This window comes from Acanthopagrus latus, chromosome 22, assembly GCF_904848185.1.
Source record: "Acanthopagrus latus isolate v.2019 chromosome 22, fAcaLat1.1, whole genome shotgun sequence".
NCBI classification, from domain to species: domain Eukaryota; kingdom Metazoa; phylum Chordata; class Actinopteri; order Spariformes; family Sparidae; genus Acanthopagrus; species Acanthopagrus latus.
This window is the reverse complement of record NC_051060.1, coordinates 12,206,156-12,224,602: the sequence shown is the minus strand read 5'-3', so window position 1 is coordinate 12,224,602 and position 18,447 is coordinate 12,206,156. Positions and strand designations below refer to the sequence as shown.

Here is an 18,447-nt window from a genome sequence, read left to right as displayed (position 1 = left end):
ATGATGACAGTGAAAGCAGGGTGCCAGAAATATAACTGAAAATAAACTGCGCTTCATTAATTTTTCACCTAAAATAAACTATTTACTATGAATTTGATACTACTTAGAGATGTGTACTAACGTAACAATTGACATCGTCTACAAATTCTACAGCATGTCATAATTAAAATGCTGCTTGGATTACACACTGACCTGATGTCCTGCCCGGGGCGAGCCTGTACTAGGATTCTTACTTCCAGCTCCTCTGTGCCCTGAAAACAGTCAAGACAAACCAGTTGTCAGAGCCACAAAACAGACATGAACAGATGCAGATCAGAACGGCAAACCTTCGTCTCATCGACGTTTAAAACTACCAGAATCCATTTTCAGTTGCTGAGGTGTTGGTAAAGACTCTATGTACAGCGGTAACTGTGTGAAATTAAATGCAAGTTACAAGTTACTGAACCAGGTGAATCTGAGCTCATGTTTCATTTGCTCTGTTCCCTGAACTGTTCAGACAGATTTCAGGCCCAGGTCAGGCAAATCAAGCGTTAATGCAATATTTCTCTGGTACAGTGTTTCTCCAGGTGTGGTCCGTGGAGAGCCCCATAGTGCTCCGCGGGTAGATTTGGTAAAAATCCCATTTTTATATTAGGTGTTTGAAAAGTGTCACCAGTCTGGATTTGAAGTCATACATCACGTTTCCCTGCTCTGATTGGCAGTCAGACTAATTGCGTCCGGTCCAGAGGTCCATTCAGGGTCACACAACTCAGATCAAACTGTGCTTATCAGTTATAACTCCAGATTCTGTCACTGTGAAGCCTTTTTTCTTGAGAACGTTTGTGACCAGGGTGCCAATTTTTCCCTGCTTGGAAAGGGACCAAGAACCACCCCAACTGAACCAATGTGTGGCTCAGCGTTACATTACACAACTGGTTGCTCTGAACGGTTGGAGGTCGATCCAGATGCATCCAGGGAGATTTTGATCTGTGCCTGCTGAGAGCTCCCATTAAAAAATCCAAAATGAATTGAGAGGGATTAGACTAATGTGCATTTGTGAATGAGTGTGGTGATGCCAGACTAAATTCTGGTTGAGACTGAGTTGACCGATGCCCTGATTTGGACATGATGCTGCCTGTGTACTTGATGAAAGTCGGTCTTACGTCTTCAGACTCGCGGAGGAGCTCGGTGTCTTCCACCTGGACTACAGCGTCGGCCCCGCACGGGATCGGGGCGCCCGTCGTCACCCTCATCACCTGGCCAGGCATCACTGTGTGGGTGGGCTGTACAGGATGAAATACAAGACTGAAATCAAATTACAAAGAAGGATTCGTTACTAATGATAAGTGACTTGCAGACTTTCGAAAATTGTTTCGGCTCTGAGCTAAAACAGAAGTGTAACCAAACTGCATGGAGAGAAAATAAATACACAAAGTGAAGGATCTGAAGACGTGCAGAGAGCACATGTTTGCATGTGTGCTGATTTAGATCAAGATGGGAGGTCGAGGCAGTCAATAAATCTCAGCAGCCTACTCCTGTCTCAGAGGTCTAATCTGTTTTACAGTCTGGCGGCACTTTGACTTCGGAGCCCTGCTTTGGGGCGAAGGGCTTTTCATCACCTGCAAAGGGAACACACTGGTGTGCAATTAGAGCCGGTCAAGGCGTGAGGTGAAGGACAAAAGCGAAGAGCTTTATTTTCATATACAGGTCGTGTGGGTGTTTGTGTGTGTGTGTGTGTGGGGTCTTTTCTGGAGAGCTGGAGAAAGCGTGTGTGTGTCTAAGTGTCAACGTGGGCGCGGACCTGCTCTCCAGCTTGGGACTCTCCGATGATGAAGCGGTCGCCCGGGCCGTCAGCCGCTGAAATAAAAGAAAGATTTAACAGCATTACACGTGTGCAGCCGAAAAATGAGTGTGTGCGTGTGTAGGAGTGTGTCATTTAGTTGAGTCATTTTATTTCAGTGGGCTACAGGATGAACAGACAGAAAAAGAGAAGGAGGGAGACAAACAGTGACATTTTTTTGTTCTCTAATTAAACATCTTCAGAGACAGTGTTCTAAGTGCTGAAAATTCAGTTGAACTCTCTTCCTCTGTGTAAACTTCTAAAATCATGCCCTGTGAGGTGAACAGAGAGCAGCGCCACTTTCAGTGTAGCTACAGCCACATGGTCTACTTGAGCTAATGGGGAAACTCTTTTACAAACCAAACGCACAGGTCAGAGAACGAAGCTCACCAAAAAACTTTAAAATAGACTCTTGACACTGCAAAAGTGTCCTTGGTGAGAGAAAAAACCCCTTAAATTTCACAGTTTATCACGTAACCTTAACTAAACCAACAAAAATGATTAAATGCTCCTCCTTGTTATCAAAATAACCTCTGCCACTCTTCTCACTGCGAAACACTTCCCACTGGACGACAACAAACATCTGCTGTTGAAGTGAAAACAGAACTTTTTTCTTTTCTAGTTTTTGACAAACAGACACTATAAAAATATGATGCTTTCATTATTTCCAACCCCCAGAGTCAGCCAGCTCTGAAGCACTTTGTAAGAAGGACTCTATGCTCATTCTTCCCGGGATGTTAAATTAAACGACAGTTAACCCCCAAATCAAAATTACTGATTTTCAACTGTTATGCTATTCATCCCTCTAGATTTCACTAGTGTTCGCTGCAAGTTTTGGGGACATTGGCCGAGAGTTGTCTGCCTTCTCTGGGTTATCATGTAACTAGACGGCACTTAGTTTGTGGCATTTAAAGGGCCCAAAAAAATTATAACTCAAAAGCAGTGGAAAACAAGATATTATTTCTGGGAAGAGATTTCACTTGTTTATTTCACAACGTTTATTGTTTTTTGCAGTTTGAGTACCACAAATCCCCTGCCATCTAATTCCATTCGATTCTTAGCAGGCAGTCGTCTCCGTGGCCAGTATTTCCAAAACTTGGCAAGTCACAAACAATCCAGATGGATAAATAATACTTCAGATTCTTACTTTGGACCGAACTGTCGCTTCAAGAAATGTCGGCTTTATAACTCGACAGCAGCGTCTCTCTCCTGATAATTTCTTGCATCCAGTGAGGGCAAAAGCTGGATGTTGCAGATCGGTAAAAGAGCAAAAATACACCCTGGTTCTGAAGGAAGCAGTAGGTTATTGGCTCCCTCCACACCCCAGAGTCTAGGCTCTAAAATCTCCAAAATGTGCACATGTATGCCTCGGCGGGCGCCAGGCCCTCAGGACAGGTGCATAACACCCAGTGAGACCTGCGGTGTTCTGCTCCTCCTCCCCCATCAGCAAGAGCCAACAGCAGATGTTACATGGAAGAGTTTTTGGGCTGCCCGGGGCCGACAAGCTGCCACATTGCTCTCCAGGTTAACAGGGCCCTCAATGCCTTCCGGGACGCCCAGCCGGGCTGATTTCTTAACCAAGACAGGCCGACCAAGTTTTCCTAGATCTTACCTACAAAACTGCTCTGAGGAGTCAGTGCAGCCGTGAGAAAGAAACTCTTTGAAACCTATTTCTCTAAACAAAAACCCATCTCTCTTGCCACTTGACTCCTGGCAGCCATGGAGGACAGCCCCCTCAATCTCTCTCCAGTTCACGCTGGCAGGAGAAGCTTGTTCGTGGCTCCTGAGGCAGTTCTCTACTGCCCCAGTGTCCTGTTCATGTCTAATTAGGACAGTCAGGTCATTTGAACAGGAGGAAAGACACACTGGCCTGGTTAGTTCTGCAACTTCCTCTTAAGAAAACAAAACAGAGACTCCGTCACGTGGACGCTGAAGTCTGGCAGAAGTTGAATCCAAGGACAGGCAAAGCAATTTGTGAATCCATCAGTAGGTTTGTGTGTGAAGCTCTCTGTGTGTACAAGCTAGTTTCATACTAGCAATTTGCTTAATTGGGCTGCACCATCTAATCTTATGGAACATCTTAACTAAATAAGATGTAATATGTGTAAAGCACTGACCAAACTAAAGAAATCAACTCTAACTGATCACAATGTTTGTTTACAACAACTTCCAGATGGAAAATGCATGTGTCTGGTACTAGCTCACATATAGTTTAATTTTATTTCCTATGTTAATTCAAAGTGTAGCCCATACATCTCACTCATTTAAAATGCATGTCTATTGCTTCAGTATCTGATTAATAAAAACACTTTCCTTAACGTCAGGTTGGAAGCCTAATTAAGGCCACCTGTAGGGCCACAGATAAGAAACAAATGACTGCTGGAATTTACCCAAAACTAGCTGTTAGCCGGAACAGCGGTAAGATGTTGCTGTCAGATTTGGTTTTTCAAAAAATGACAGCAAAGCTGGACAGAACTGAACGTGTGGCATAATCGTGCGTTTCAAAATCAGTACCAGCATTCATACAGTTTAACGAAATCAAACAATTAGGACAGCTGATGCAACGACCGCCTTCGCAGCTTCTACTGCGCTCCATAAAGGTTCCTCAAGATACAAATGTCACAAAAAGAACTACAAAGGACCAGCGTTGGATCTTGGTCTTTTCCATTGTGGTTTTAGGGAACAATCATTGTGCTGTACGAGCAGAACGAGCTACCTCCTTTTGTGTGAATTGGTGTCCTGATGTAGCCTACTTTGAAACACTTCTTTTAAAGCTAGATGCAACTGAGGCCTGAGTTTGAATATTCAAACTGTTGTTTCACAGCTTTTATCTTATTCAATTTGCATCTTCTCTATCATTATTTCAGTGAAGAAAAGGAAAAAGCAAGTGATCTGAGTCGGATGGGAACATATTTCATTTCGCCCGCCACACTGTACGGTCCTTACCTCTCACAGCATAACCATCCTTGACAGAAGCAGGGAAGGGTGGCAGGTTGTCTTTGGCATAAACGTCCTGAGCCAGGACTCGACCCATCCCATCTGTGGGAGGAGAGGAAGAACATGGGTGTGAGGAGAGGAGGAGAAGCTGGGTGAGGGGTGGTGGAGCGAGAGAGTGACAGCTGAAGAGACAGAGAGAGAGACAGAGGGTGAGGGGGACAGTGCATTTGACTCAGATGAAGATACAGAGGGGCATGTGTGCCGGAGGTGTGTATGTATATGTGTGTGTGTGTGTTTCAAATGTAGACATAGTGTGACACCGCGCATCAGGATCTCTCTGCATGACTCACCACCTGACCAGCACACAGGGACACGCAAACACAGACACACACGCACACGCACACGCACACACACACGCACGCACGCACACACACACACACACACACACACACACACACACACACACACACACACACACACACACACTTTCCTATTTCTGCTCTACCGATTCACAGACAACAAGTGGAGGCTTGCAAGTGACCATCCAGATTTCACTGAGCACTTCCACCAGCCAGACAACTTAAAACACTCAGGAAACATTTGTGTGGGCAGAACAAAGAGTCTGCACTGAGACAATGGCTCAGAGAGAGTGAGGGAAGAGAAGAAAGACAGAAAAAGACAGGGGGAGAGTGGGTGGAGGAGAAACATCCTGGCACTAAAATACCTTAAGCTGCTGTGTGGCTATATATAGCATTCCTCAGAGCCTTTATGTTATGATTATGTGGGTGTTAATATGAAGATCTTAGCTTTGATATCAATGAGTTGAAGGGGAAAGAAAATATGCATGAGCACGTACAGACGCCCACACACATGCATACAACACGCCGGCTTACTAGATGACAGTCTTAACGAGCCGCTGTAAATAATGCAGCCCAGTGGCAGAGGAAGACACACGTGCTTGTTGTCCAATCCTTACATCTTTTTTTAAGGCGGCGGCGTTTCATATGAGATATTCTGGTGTTCTCCTTCCAAGCCGCTGTCTAAACAGCTTGTTAAAACTGTGTGTTGGAGCTGAGTTGTGAACATATATAGAACAGAGCTGATGTCTCGTTGCCGAAGCACAACATACATTGCTTAGAGAAACAGGACTCAGAGTGGAGGTGCAGCTTTTTCAAAGGGTTACATAACAGTCATTAAATCAAGGGGCATTGTGACATCACTCATCCTGCTCGTGCCTCAAGAAACAAATTAATATGAGGACAGTAAGAATGAACGTGCATGCATTTTAGGAAATGTGCTCATTCACTTTCTTTCCAAGTGTTTCTTAAGAGGATTAATTAAATGCATTGTCTGCGGAGTAAATATGAAGCTAACGTTTCCATTGCTAGTTAGCTTAAATGCACAGCATACAGTAAGAGTCGACCAGCTGTGGACGAGAGAGAGACTGTCTGGAGGAATAAACAGCTGGAGTCGTGTGGGATTCTGCTCTGATCCCGGGTCATTTAGCAACCGAGAGAGAGCTCAAAGGTTACTCTTTAACTTTTCGGATTAAAACGTGAATCATCTTCACTTCTGTTTATTAACCTGACTGCAACACTGATCTGCACAGGTGACCATCAGGAAATGTAATTTACTTCACACACTACCTGAGTGTGTGCCGAGTAACACTTTGCACGTATGCTATGAATAAACACAAGCAATGCTGTGGTTAAACATGATTCTCTGATGGTGAATACTCAATTAAACAACCATCACTGCTGATAAAAATCAATGTGACATGACAGCGATTTTTAATTTTTATTCACCTAGCCACATCCTCTGTGCCGAATTTAGCAACAAAAGACCAAATAAAACTCATCTGCTACGTTCAGCAAACTTGTGTATTTCTCATGGTTTGAAAATTGTTGTTCAAAGGTAACAAAACCTTCCTCCTACTACTTCTAATTGACTAATCAACATGTTGTATTGTTGTAGAAAAACCATAAAAATGATACGCGCACACACACACACACACACACACACACACACACACACACACACACACACACACACACACACACACACACACACACACACGCAGGCCCCTCTAAATCCAGCAGGGGAGCTGCTCCAGCTGTTGTCTTTCTGAATATTTCATCTCTCATATCCCATCTTCCTTTCGTCCGTAGCCCACTGTCCTCCTGCAAATCCTGCGACTCACTCTCCTCACCGAGAACATGAAACATCACTTTACATCTGGGAATGGGAAAAGTGTTCCTTCTACCATGATTGATCTAGAAGTCATGTGCGCCGCGGGCTCTTATTGCACCAATCCTCGCTACCCCATCTTCAGAGATGAATTAAAGAGTGTGTGTTTTCCCCTCTGGCTCCTCAGCCTGCCTCTGTGTCACCCTGCACTCCGCCAGAAGGCTGACGAGACCCGCAGGTGCTAAACTAGCTTCTCTGTGTATGTCTGTTTAGACATGCAAATACATTAAAACACAACAACAAAGATCCATTAGAAAACATTAAAACTGATCATATCACATTGAAATACTGTAAAAACAAAAAGGTGAAAACTAAAATTAACTTGCAACTTAAGCATGTAACTAAGAGGACAAAAGTAGATGTGTGTGTGCACGCACGTGTGTGTGCGCGTGCGCATTTGATCGTCGGCGTGACTGACACTGTGGCATGCAGACAGAGACTGCTGATTCAGTAAGGTGTCCAGTTGCGGATGGAGAGTGTTTAAATGCTGTCGTGTGAACTTAGCGAGCGCATGTTGCTGCATCGATCTGAAAGGTGTGACAGGTCCCAGCATGCTCAGTGGCTGATGTCAGCAGACATAATAGAAAGACAAAATAGAGATGCCAAGGGGGCGAGATTAGCAAATTTGGCGCTTAGTTAAGCGAGTGTGAAGCTTTTCTGCAGCATGACAGGGCGAAACGTCCGTCATCTGTACCTCTGTAGTTGATGATCTCAGTGCCCAGGACGGCGGTCATCTCCAGCACAGTGATGAAGGCCTTGTCCATGGAGGTGAGGGGGAAGGGGGACATGCGGTGCCTTCGGGCCACCTTGGTGATGTCCACTGCACTGTGACCTGGGTAGACATGTGGCATTTAGGTACACTGTCATGAAAAGGTTCACACAAAAAAAACACACATTTCAATACATTAAACACACATTTGATTTTTTTAAAAACTAACTAATTAACCTCCTTGCCGTTTCTGTTCTGCAATGTGTTGCTACTTATGGGGGAATATACAAAAGGACAACTAGATATCAGCCAGTTCATTTAACAGCTGACTTTATAGTGAGCAGTAAATTGAGGCGTCTGACACTTGTTGTTGTTTTCTGTCATCAGTGGCAGGTGTTGAGGATTTTTCTACTTTAATAATGCAATTATTGGAATTTGTTCTATGTGTTTTAGTTTTTAAGACACTAGAGAGAGCGCATATTGACACAGAGGTGGGTGAATTACTCAGATCTTCTACCTGAAAAGTAGCAATAACACAGAGTAGAAATAGTCCATTAGAAGTAATGCACAGTCAAGCATTTACATTTTGAGCTCAGTAATAAGTATTAGCATTAAAATATACCCATATAACATAAAATAATAAAATTAAATATGAATGTACTCATTATGCAGAAAGACACATTCATATGTAGTATATTATATTATCGGATTATCATGATCGATGCATCAGTGTGTTGTTTAACTATATCTATAATCTATCTGCTAGGTAGCATGTGAATTCTAACCTGGATTATTAAGGTTTTTATCTTTAATAACATATAATATCATATAATTTGTCTGTTGATTATAGTTGATCATTCCGAGCAGCGCTTCAGCCATAAGCGCCCTACGCACCTGAAAACACCTCTGTGGTTGGTTGGTTGCATCATATCTCATAGGACAAAAGTGATGACAGAGAGAAACATGAGTACTTCTCACAGAGTTGTCAGCAGCCTTTTTGTCTCTTCTCACTTTCTCATTTCAATGTACCTTTCTCTACATATAACATCTACTCACAATATCATACTCTTAGCTCATATTTGCCAATGATGCCACATAGACTGGTAAGAGTTGATTAGGAAGCGAATGTGGGTGTCTACGTCATTTCCCAAAATCTCTGTTTCCCAAAAGTTTAGTTTCTGAATGTCTTTTCCCTGGAGGGAGTTTTCCAAAAGCTCCATCTTCAATAACCCAAAACACTGTTTACATGTGCACCAAGGGCCAGAATGCATAAGCAAAGCTACGTTATATGAAATACATGTGTACACGTGGACCGCGCCTTACTACTTTCCACAACTGTATTTACACATGACATAAATAAGTAAGTATTCTGCAAAAGAGGGATTTTCACACACAGCTCTAGACCTGAACTTTAAAATGTGAGCCTATGATCAATCGGAAAAACACCCACTTTAAGCATTTTAATTCTTAATTTAGACAGTTTGAAAGTTAAGAGAGAGATGAGAGAACGCTGCTGGGACTCAATCCCGAGACATGTGTCTCCAAAGCCGGGGAACTGAACCACTCAACTATCTCTGGAGACAAAAGCAGTATTTTAAGAAACTTTTGGCCTGAGAGCCATAAAAAAAACAAAAAACTGATCTAAACGCAGTGGGTTTGCTTTAAAGGTCAAATTTCAAAACTAAGGAAAATGATATATATATGCACTCATGCTACAGTTACAAAAGAAAACACACGTGATCTAATGTGTTTCCACGTCACTGTCACCAAGATAACTGGATTAATGTGATTTATTTTCCCTGCGCATACATGTGCAATAAGACAATCTGAATGCCACGAGGAGGGATTGGCAAGAAATAGTCACACAGCTGGATGATAGCGGTGCTCGATAGCAGCGATGTTGCGCTAATAATACCTCTCTAATAATTCCAAAGGTAAAAGGAACAAAGCGTGGTGTAACTAATATGTAATCTGCTCTCTCTCCCCTTTCGTTTTTATATCTCTCTGCCTCGCTCTCCCTCTGCCTCTCAGTGAAGAATAGGTGCTGTGCTTTAATTTCCCTTGACCCAATTCCTCTCCTTTAAACATACACTTACGCTTCCACAGCATATTCCGATGCTTAACATGAGGCTTAACAACCTCTGGCAAAACATCACAGACACACACACGCACAGGAACACGGCAGCCACACACAGCCAAACACACAAACGGATCCTCGCATTGTCACAACACATGCGCATTTGAAATCTATTTATGTGTGTTTGGGAGCGCACACAGATGTGACACACAGGGAACAGATGGAGAAAGAGAGAGAGAGAGAGAGAGAAAGAGAGAGAGAGAGAGAGAGAGAGAAAGAGAGAGAGAGAGAGAGAGAGAGAGAGAGAGAGAGAGATATTGCTCTTGAACTGTAAACTTAGTACTCACTTGATCTTAGGATATTTTCTTTGCTGCTGCATCGTGACTGCACCTAAAGATGGAGAGAGAGCGAGCGGGGAGAGAGAGATGGAGGGCAAGAAGAAAGAGAGAGGGAGAGAGAGAGAGAGAGAAAAGGAAGAGAGAGAGCAGAGGTAGTGGTAATTTGAGATAAACTGTGCTGCTCTTTTGACATGCTTGAGATGAGAAGCTGTTTATACAACAGTCAGAAGCAGTGGCAAGAGCCGTGTCACACTACACTGTGCACTTTGTCCTGCTTGTTGGGAGATGGCTGCATCTCCCGCATTGCCATTATCGTCACTTACTGTACACTAACGCCATCGCATCACAGGTGATATTCACACTGATAAATGCACTGACACGTCACATCACTATCAGATTAGAGCACTATATAGAGGAATATATACACGGACAAAGGCAACAACATACAGAGTGACAATATCGTATCACAATGTCATAACAAGATGTATTAACTGAGCTAACATCAAATGTAGTGGAAATGTAGTGTTGAGTATAGTTATAGAGTGGCTGTTCAGATGTGGTGCAGGGTTTCTCTGGAAGTCGCTGAGCGCTCAGCTACTCGTAATCTATCAAGGTAAGGTGGGGAGGAGAGCGGAGTGGGTTAAAACTGGGCTGAGCTTCCCAAAAACCATCTGGAGACGGCGGCAAACTGTTGGCGAGTGAACGGAGAACAAACAGAATTCAAGCTGGCGCCAAATTGATTGTCTCTGCCAAGAAGTACAACAAAAGGAATCCACGGCGGAGATGAAACAAAGACCACATTCCCTATCAACCCTGTTTCCTCCTGTCAGAAAGAGACACTGATGCCTTGTCCCAATTCCTCACAACACAGTGCTAGTGGGAAGTGAAGTTTATCCTGATTGTTAGCGGTCACAGAGCAGTTTAATGTTGTTGTAATTACAAGAAATCAATATAGTTGGACTGCGAATTCAAATATTTTCAATGCCTGTTAATCTATTGGTTACTTTCTCCTTTAACAGATTAGATGTTTGGCCTACAAAATGTCAGAAGACACGTGAAATGTAGATCGGTGTTGCCAAAGCCCAAGAAAATGTCCTCGCATGTGTGAGACCTGACATTCAGATCGGTTAGCGGAGGGGACAATTTACATGCGAGAAGGCTGCCAAGCCAGTGACCACAGTTCCGGATTGTTTTTCAACATTCGACATGTGAAACCACTGGATATTTTTGACGAGGGGCCACAGTGATATAACAGTTGTACATGTGATGCAACTGGATTATTTTAAGGAGTTCTCGGTCTATTGTCCAGTCACGAGACACAAAACACTATTATAGGAAGTTTGGGCCTTCTGCAGCCGCGTTTGTGGCGATAAAAACAGGCAATTTATTTATCTTGTCCAAACCCTGACCAAATAGTTTTTGTGACCAGACCTATTCAGCTCATAAGCACAGCGTTGTCACAACATATCGTGAAAGATTTTACCTAAAGAAACATAAAACTGCAACATAAAGAAATGTGAAGTTTTAACACATCTGCGGTTTGTAGAGACAAACAGTGCCAACATTTCTTTCTGGCGAGTGGGTTGTGTAAAGGAGTGAAAAAAAACCCCATACAATTTTCCACATTAACAAAGTTGTGATGTGATAACATAGACTCCTTTATTATCAGTATGCTAAAACTGATTTAATGATTACCAAAATAGCCGGAAGGAGTGGTACATGGAGGCACCAGCGGTCCCTTTTTCACATCACCGTTGCTGTTAGGAGCCGCCGACCTCCTTGTGATGAGCTGTTTGTTCGTGGTATTTATAGAAAAATAACAGAACACCTTTGCACTGATGCAACAGATTCAAGCTCCTTGTGAAGAAGACGCTTTTGTGAAGCTCAGCCTCAGGGAATGACTCGGTAAGGGAAGGAGAATCATCAAGTCGAAATTTATCAAGGTTTGGCTCGGAAGAAGGTTTTTCCTTATACAACCACACCGACATACAGTCGGTCCGGGTGCAGCGAAAGCAGTTAATTATAAACAAAACAAATCTGATGCCAAAATTCGAGGCAGATATTTACATGAGAGTTTGTTTCCCTTAAAAACGGTCTTTTGGCCAATGTTGAGTTGAATTTGGGGGGAATTTTTAGCTCTCCATTTGTCGTTTCTGCCTACTCGCTGGCCTGTCTGCCTTCGTCCAGGTGTTTTGACTGACATCATTAATTGCCTGGTTGTCTGTCAGCCATGTTCTGCCTGCCCTCACCTGCTTTACCTTTGCTGCGACTGCTGCATCTCAATTACCTCTGCGACCTGCCGTTAACATCGCATAAGCTGGGTGTGGGCAGTGTGTGGTGTATGGAGAACCCAAACACCCATGGTGAAGGTGAAGGTCTCTCTACCCAACAACCCACCCCTTTCTCCCTCCTCCCCTCCCTCACCGCAATCATAACTAGGCTAATACTGTGACACCACTGGGCACCAAACAGCCAAGGTGAGAGGGTGGAGAGATGGGAGGTGGGGCAAGGTGGGTGGGATGGAGGAGGAGGAAGAGGAGGAGGAGGAGGAGGGATGGAGAGACAGAGAGATAGAAAATAACAACAGGTAGGTAGACAGAGACAGAGAGAGAGAGAGAGAGAGAGAGAGAGAGAGAGAGAGAGAGAGAGAGAGAGAGAGAGAGAGAGGGAGAGCGTGGAAGGATGGTGGATCAGCATGACGTGGTCCCACAGCCCGGAAAGAAAAAGAAACAAAACGAAAACAGGAAGCACGGACTGGACAGACTTCACTAAACTACAGAGCCGAGACACAGCAGAAAGGAGGGAAAACAGGAAGAAAAAGAACAAAAACAATAAAGACCACTAGAGGCGGCCTGATGGCATCTACTTAACAGACATCCAGCACACCAGACAGAGCTACTGAAAGCAGAGCATGTTAACCGGAGAAGACAGAAACAGAGAGAGGCGGACAGACAGATGGAGGAAGAGGAGAGAGAAAGTGAATGACGAAAGACAGAAAAAAGTGAGCGAGGAAGAATCCTAACAGACCGGACAGAGAAAAAAGTGAGACAGTGATGAGAGTGAAGGACAGACGCACAGATAGAGAGACATACAGAGAGAGAGACAGAGAGAGTGAGCGAGAGCTAGAGAGAAAGCTAGGCAAGCGAGGAAGGGGAGGAAGAGGAGGAGGAGGAAAGGGAGGAGGTGGGGGGTGGGACACAGAGCGGGGCGTTTGTTTTGCGCGCTCCTCGGAGGAGGGTGAGGGAAGGGAGGAAAAAGGGGGGGGAGGGGGGAGGGGGAGGGGGCGGGATAGTTACTCGAGAGCTGAAGGTCCTCCTGCGATCATCTTTAAGCCCCTCCAACCTACACTGGAGCTAGTGGAGATAAAGCATCGAATCACAGGCATCAGTGCATCTGTCCCGGCAACCACAACACTACAGACAGACAGACAGGACAGACAGACAGACAGGACAGACTGACAGACGGACGAGAGGACAAACAGACAAAGACAGGCATCCACTACGACAAGCAACCCTATAGCAGGGGGAGGGAGAGGAGCAGCAAGGAGAGAACGGAGATAGAAAGGAAGAAAAGGTAGAAAGAAGGAAAGCATAGTGGGCTGTCAGGAGGCATAATGCACCCTGTGGCAGCCATACTGGAGGCCCTGTGAGCCTCTGAACACTGTAGATGAGCAGCCAGCGCTTGGATTGTACAACTCGCTCAAAAGATGTTGGAACGGTTCTTGACCTGGAAGGAACGACTCGGCCAACAACAGCCCCGTTTAGATAGAAAAGGCGGCACATTTGCAGCAAGGTAAAGGCTGCAATCTGCTGCCTTGTCCATGTGAAAGGGAGGTGTAATATTCCTTCTTTTCCAACAAGCCGCCACTGGGGTAGGCGTGAACATGTGACGTGACGTGAAGCACAAAGTTGGGCTTGAAAAGTGAGCTGCCTTCTCAAGGCCGGCGGGATGCAGCATAATCATGAACGGCCACTGCCTCGTCATGGGTGTTTCCCCCCCTACCGTGGTTTTAAATGTGGCGACACTTGATAGATTTACTTATATATTTATAGACCCGAGGCCCATGTTAAACCCCTGCTATTAAAGGAAGCATGTGGCAGAGCGCCTAGCCCCCACCGTTAGCTGCCTCACAACAACAGGAAGCAGGTTGAATTTGTCATCTAAATAAGAGCTTTACATTGCACCTCATTGGAGTTCAGAACTGGGTTCTTAGCGGGGGGGGCTTTTAATTTAGTAGTGACCAATAGTAGCTTAGTAGCTTGCTGCTACAACAACAAGTGGACAACCAAGACAGCTACAGAGACTGAGGAGACGTTAGCATCTCCCGTATCTCAGCAGCTGTCCAGTTTATCTTGAGGTCCGTGGACGAAGTGATGGACTGACTGCTGTGAACAGTTGTTTCCTGGTTTGAAAACTCCCTGTGGGTCGCACAACAGTACACGTCATCGTTGCCTCCACCCATCTCAAAACAGACCCCCAACATACTGCCTTCTGTCTAAATCCGCGGACCTGGCCTGAAAAAGGACAGCGAAATTGGCGGCTTGCTGCCAAGTATAAAAACAGCTAATAAGTGTGGAGAGGAGATAATGATATTTGTCTTGTTATAGATTTTTCTACAAGTCAACAAAGCCAGTGAAATACCAACAATGAATTGATGCTACCAACGTGCCTTCATGGTCAAAACCTTACACAGATTATTTGGTAACACTTTATTCTAAGAAGTGTGGATAAAACCGACATGGCGGAGTTTGCGTGCCATATGTAACCAAGAAACAACACTGATTTGTTTTTGGAAGTTATGTACTGTAAGTAAGTCACAGTACATAATTATGTAATGACAGTTATGTAAAATAATGCAACTGAGCGTCCTAACCCTGACCAGGTAGCACCTGAACCAAAGCCTGAGTGTTTCACAAAGTTAACTAGGCTTTATTTTGAAAGTCTACCAGGAATTTCCATATATTTAAAAAAGTGACTCTAGAGGGAGAGAGAGTGTCGTAATTTGAAGTTTATAGCCAGTGACACCAGAGATTTCCTTCAGTATTTGTAATCTCAGCAGTAATGGGTGCATGAGTCCAGGTAAATCAATTCTTCAACTTCTGGATTTGAACACAAGCTAACATTAATTAGCAGCAAAGTTGTGAAACAGCTTTAACTGAAAAGAAATCTGACCTAGCTGACCTACTTGAGCCTACTATTCTCAATATACAACTCCTTTGTGTTTGAGTAGAGATCCTGAAGTCTTCACGTTACTAGAACTGACCTAAATGCGGGAGGTATTGATTTTACAATCTGCTGTCTGTTCTTTCAGCTCACTTGCTATTTCTGACATTTCTTTTTTTTTTTTTTGCATACAGCCTATTTTCCAGTGGACCTCCGTGATGGCGCCAGCTGTGGTTGCTAGGAGATTTGTGCCACAACTGCACAGCCCTCGTATAGAGAGAGGGAGAGGTGTGATGGGAAAAAAAGAGACAGAAAAAAGATGGGGATTAAGGGAGCTAAATACAGCTACAGCAAGACACACAGATCAAACTTGCAGACATTGAAAAGCACATGTGAGAGCTAACGATCGACAGCTAGGACATTTTTTTTTTCGTACAAGGTGTGCCTTGCTTAAAAAAGAACTACAAAAGACATCTAAAATGAATAGAAAATGACACGATTAACGCACAGCAGTTACATCAGAATCTCACTACCTGGCTCTTTAAACACAAACAGATGAAAACCACATGAATCACAAGTTTTCTACTTCCTAACTTCACATACGCCTTTTATAGTAATGCATCATTAATCTTGAGTACAGTCACCGTTTAACTAAGAAACAGCTAGGAAAAACCTTGATGCAGTGTGGAGTGATGACACTAAGACTGATACGGGTGGAAAACAAGACCTCAGTATGGCAAAAAAAACAAACAAACAAAAAAACAGCTAAGTAGAAAAGATCATACCATCAGAGAGCCATGGGAAGAGGGGGAGGGAGAGTTTGCATACAAAGATGAACACGGTGGTGAAGCTACAGGGGATGGGGGAGGTGGGTGAGTTAGGAGGTGAGGATGTGGGGAATGAGTGCAGAAGCAGGAATGTGGTGTCGGACGTATGGGGAGGGAGGTAAAAAAAAGAAAAAAAAGAAAAAAGCAGACTGTCTCACACTCTCGCACTCGTTTTTTCTAATCTAACCTCCACTGCAATAATCCCCCCGTTACTGGTGACTCAGTGTGAGAAGAGATTGAGCTCATATGAGGGGATGCAAATGTTGACACGCACACGTCACACACGCAAACACAAGCAGCTCCCTTGGTAAGCAAAAATAGATGGAATAAAATAGAAATAAAGTAACTGAAAAAGCACCGCTGACGCATCTGGGCGTGTGTGTCTGACGATTTGGGGCCTGAAACACACACACACACACACACACAAATCCCAGAAGCCTCGGATCCAGAAACACTAATCATTCGACATGTGGGTTGTCATGGAGATCTTCCAGGGACATCAATGTGCTGACGAGCGAGTGGCGGTGTCTACAGGTCAGCGAGGCACGTGGACTCTGGGGGCTGCGAGCCGCCCGGTGGGGGAAATCGATGGGGCCAATAACCGGCCGACTGAAGAGACGCTCCAGGAAATGATGGGATGCAACCGCCGCGTTGCTGAGCTCAGCAACAAAACAAAGGAGCTGTCAGACGAATTATGCAAAACGGGGAAGATTTATCCGTCCGCCGCGAGGAGGAGAGGACTGTGACAGGGCAGGGAGGCTCGTTTCATCCGGCTTCAACCGCCTCGCCCCACGGGATGGAGCAAGGAGAGGGAGCAGAGGACAAAACGCCGGAGTGATACCGACAGAGTGGTGGAGGGGAGGACAAAACGCTGCTGTGGCAATCCAGAGCTGAGTCCTCCTCCCCGGGGAGCGAAGGCAAGAGCCTGAGGGGGTAAAACGACAACGGAGAAAAGAGTAGGAGCTGCCGCGAGGAAGTGTCTTTTGGCAAAGGTGGCTCCTCTCCGTCCTCCCTTTCTGGGCCCTCGTTGATCACACACACACTTGCCCTCGAATTCAGACTAGAGTACACTCAGACATTCTGCAAAAAACAAAACTCTGCAACATCACCAGCCCGTGATACACAAACCACATCAAAAGACCAGATGGGTGATGGATGAGAGAGAATGAGTGCTGGTGGAGATCTCAACAGAGAGAGAGAGAGAAAGAGAGAGTGAGCCATGGGGAGGAATGTTGCTGACCACTAAAGGTGGTGATACACAGCGGCAACAACTCAATTAGTGTTTCCAATCGTCTTTAACTTTGGTTTTTTGGCGCCGTTGTACTGCCGCGTGTATCACCACACTAACTCCTGCGTTAAAGTGAGTGTAAAATGTGTTTGTGTTTGCAAAAATCAACACTCAGACCATATCAACACCATATATTAACATGTGATCTGTATCTGGAACATTATCTGGATGAAAATATAAGCTCAATGGCTTCTGCAGTTTCAATAAGCATTCTTATTATTGCTGTTGGCCTCATTGTGATCGAATCTCAGGATGTGAGTTAGACAAAACAAACAAAATATGTTCCAGGTCAATGGAAAGAATGCAGGTGTCGCCTGTGGCTTTACACAGCAGGAAGAGGCCGCGATAGATGTTTCCTTTAAGCGTCCAAACCCGAGAAAGTCCAAGAGGGTAGTAACCGAACCTGACTCTTACTCAACAGGTGTTCTGCTTCTTTTACGTCTGATCCCAACTCGGGCGAGACATAGTAAAGCTGACGAACTGAGTTTGTTACATCCTGTCACAACATTATTATAACGGTTAGAGCTTGCCTGATTACAGACGATGTACGTGACTGAAAACAGGTATTGTTCAAGGCACCTGTTCAACAACGGGTACCGACGGGTTTGGGTCGGGGATGCACGCGGCCTCTGAGTGGTTTCAAATCATGAAAATTGACTCTAAATCTCAAGGTCACCTCTTTCATCATGACCGTGTAATTTGTCAGCCAGAGGTGACAATATTTGGAAGAGAGGATGGAGTTGGGGAGGATACTCTGATTGGATGTGACTGAGAACCCGAGGACGTGGTGGCCACGCATTAAAACACACCCTTCATATCATCTTCTTTACTCTCAATCGCACCATAACTTACTAAATGTACTTCACGCTGAATTGAATAAGACTTGAAAGTAGAGATGGAGACATTGATCTAATTACAAAACTGTTTACTGAGGTGACAAGTCAAGTGAGAAGTAGGGTAATTTTCCCGTAAGCTTAAAGACAATTTTGACTTGTTTTTGAAACCAGCGGAGTCGCCCCCCCTGCTGGCCATAGTTTGTAAA

The 18,447-nt window shown here is 44.5% G+C and overlaps 1 protein-coding gene across 3 annotated transcripts in view; it reads right to left on the bottom strand.

The window, feature by feature from the left end:
- The window catches only part of gphnb (gephyrin b), a 106,783-nt gene that overhangs the window by 6,562 nt on the left and 81,774 nt on the right, over positions 1-18,447 (bottom strand). For 2 of the 3 annotated variants that reach the window (XM_037087031.1, XM_037087032.1), the window contains exons 11-17: positions 13,424-13,480; positions 10,137-10,179; positions 7,698-7,835; positions 4,766-4,858; positions 1,781-1,836; positions 1,143-1,262; positions 193-251 (exon numbers count right to left, since the gene is read on the bottom strand). In XM_037087031.1, the coding sequence (XP_036942926.1) occupies positions 193-251; positions 1,143-1,262; positions 1,781-1,836; positions 4,766-4,858; positions 7,698-7,835; positions 10,137-10,179; positions 13,424-13,480 (566 nt within the window). The remainder of the gene's footprint in view (positions 1-192; positions 252-1,142; positions 1,263-1,780; positions 1,837-4,765; positions 4,859-7,697; positions 7,836-10,136; positions 10,180-13,423; positions 13,481-18,447) is intronic. The other variant, XM_037087034.1, reaches the window with a different exon arrangement.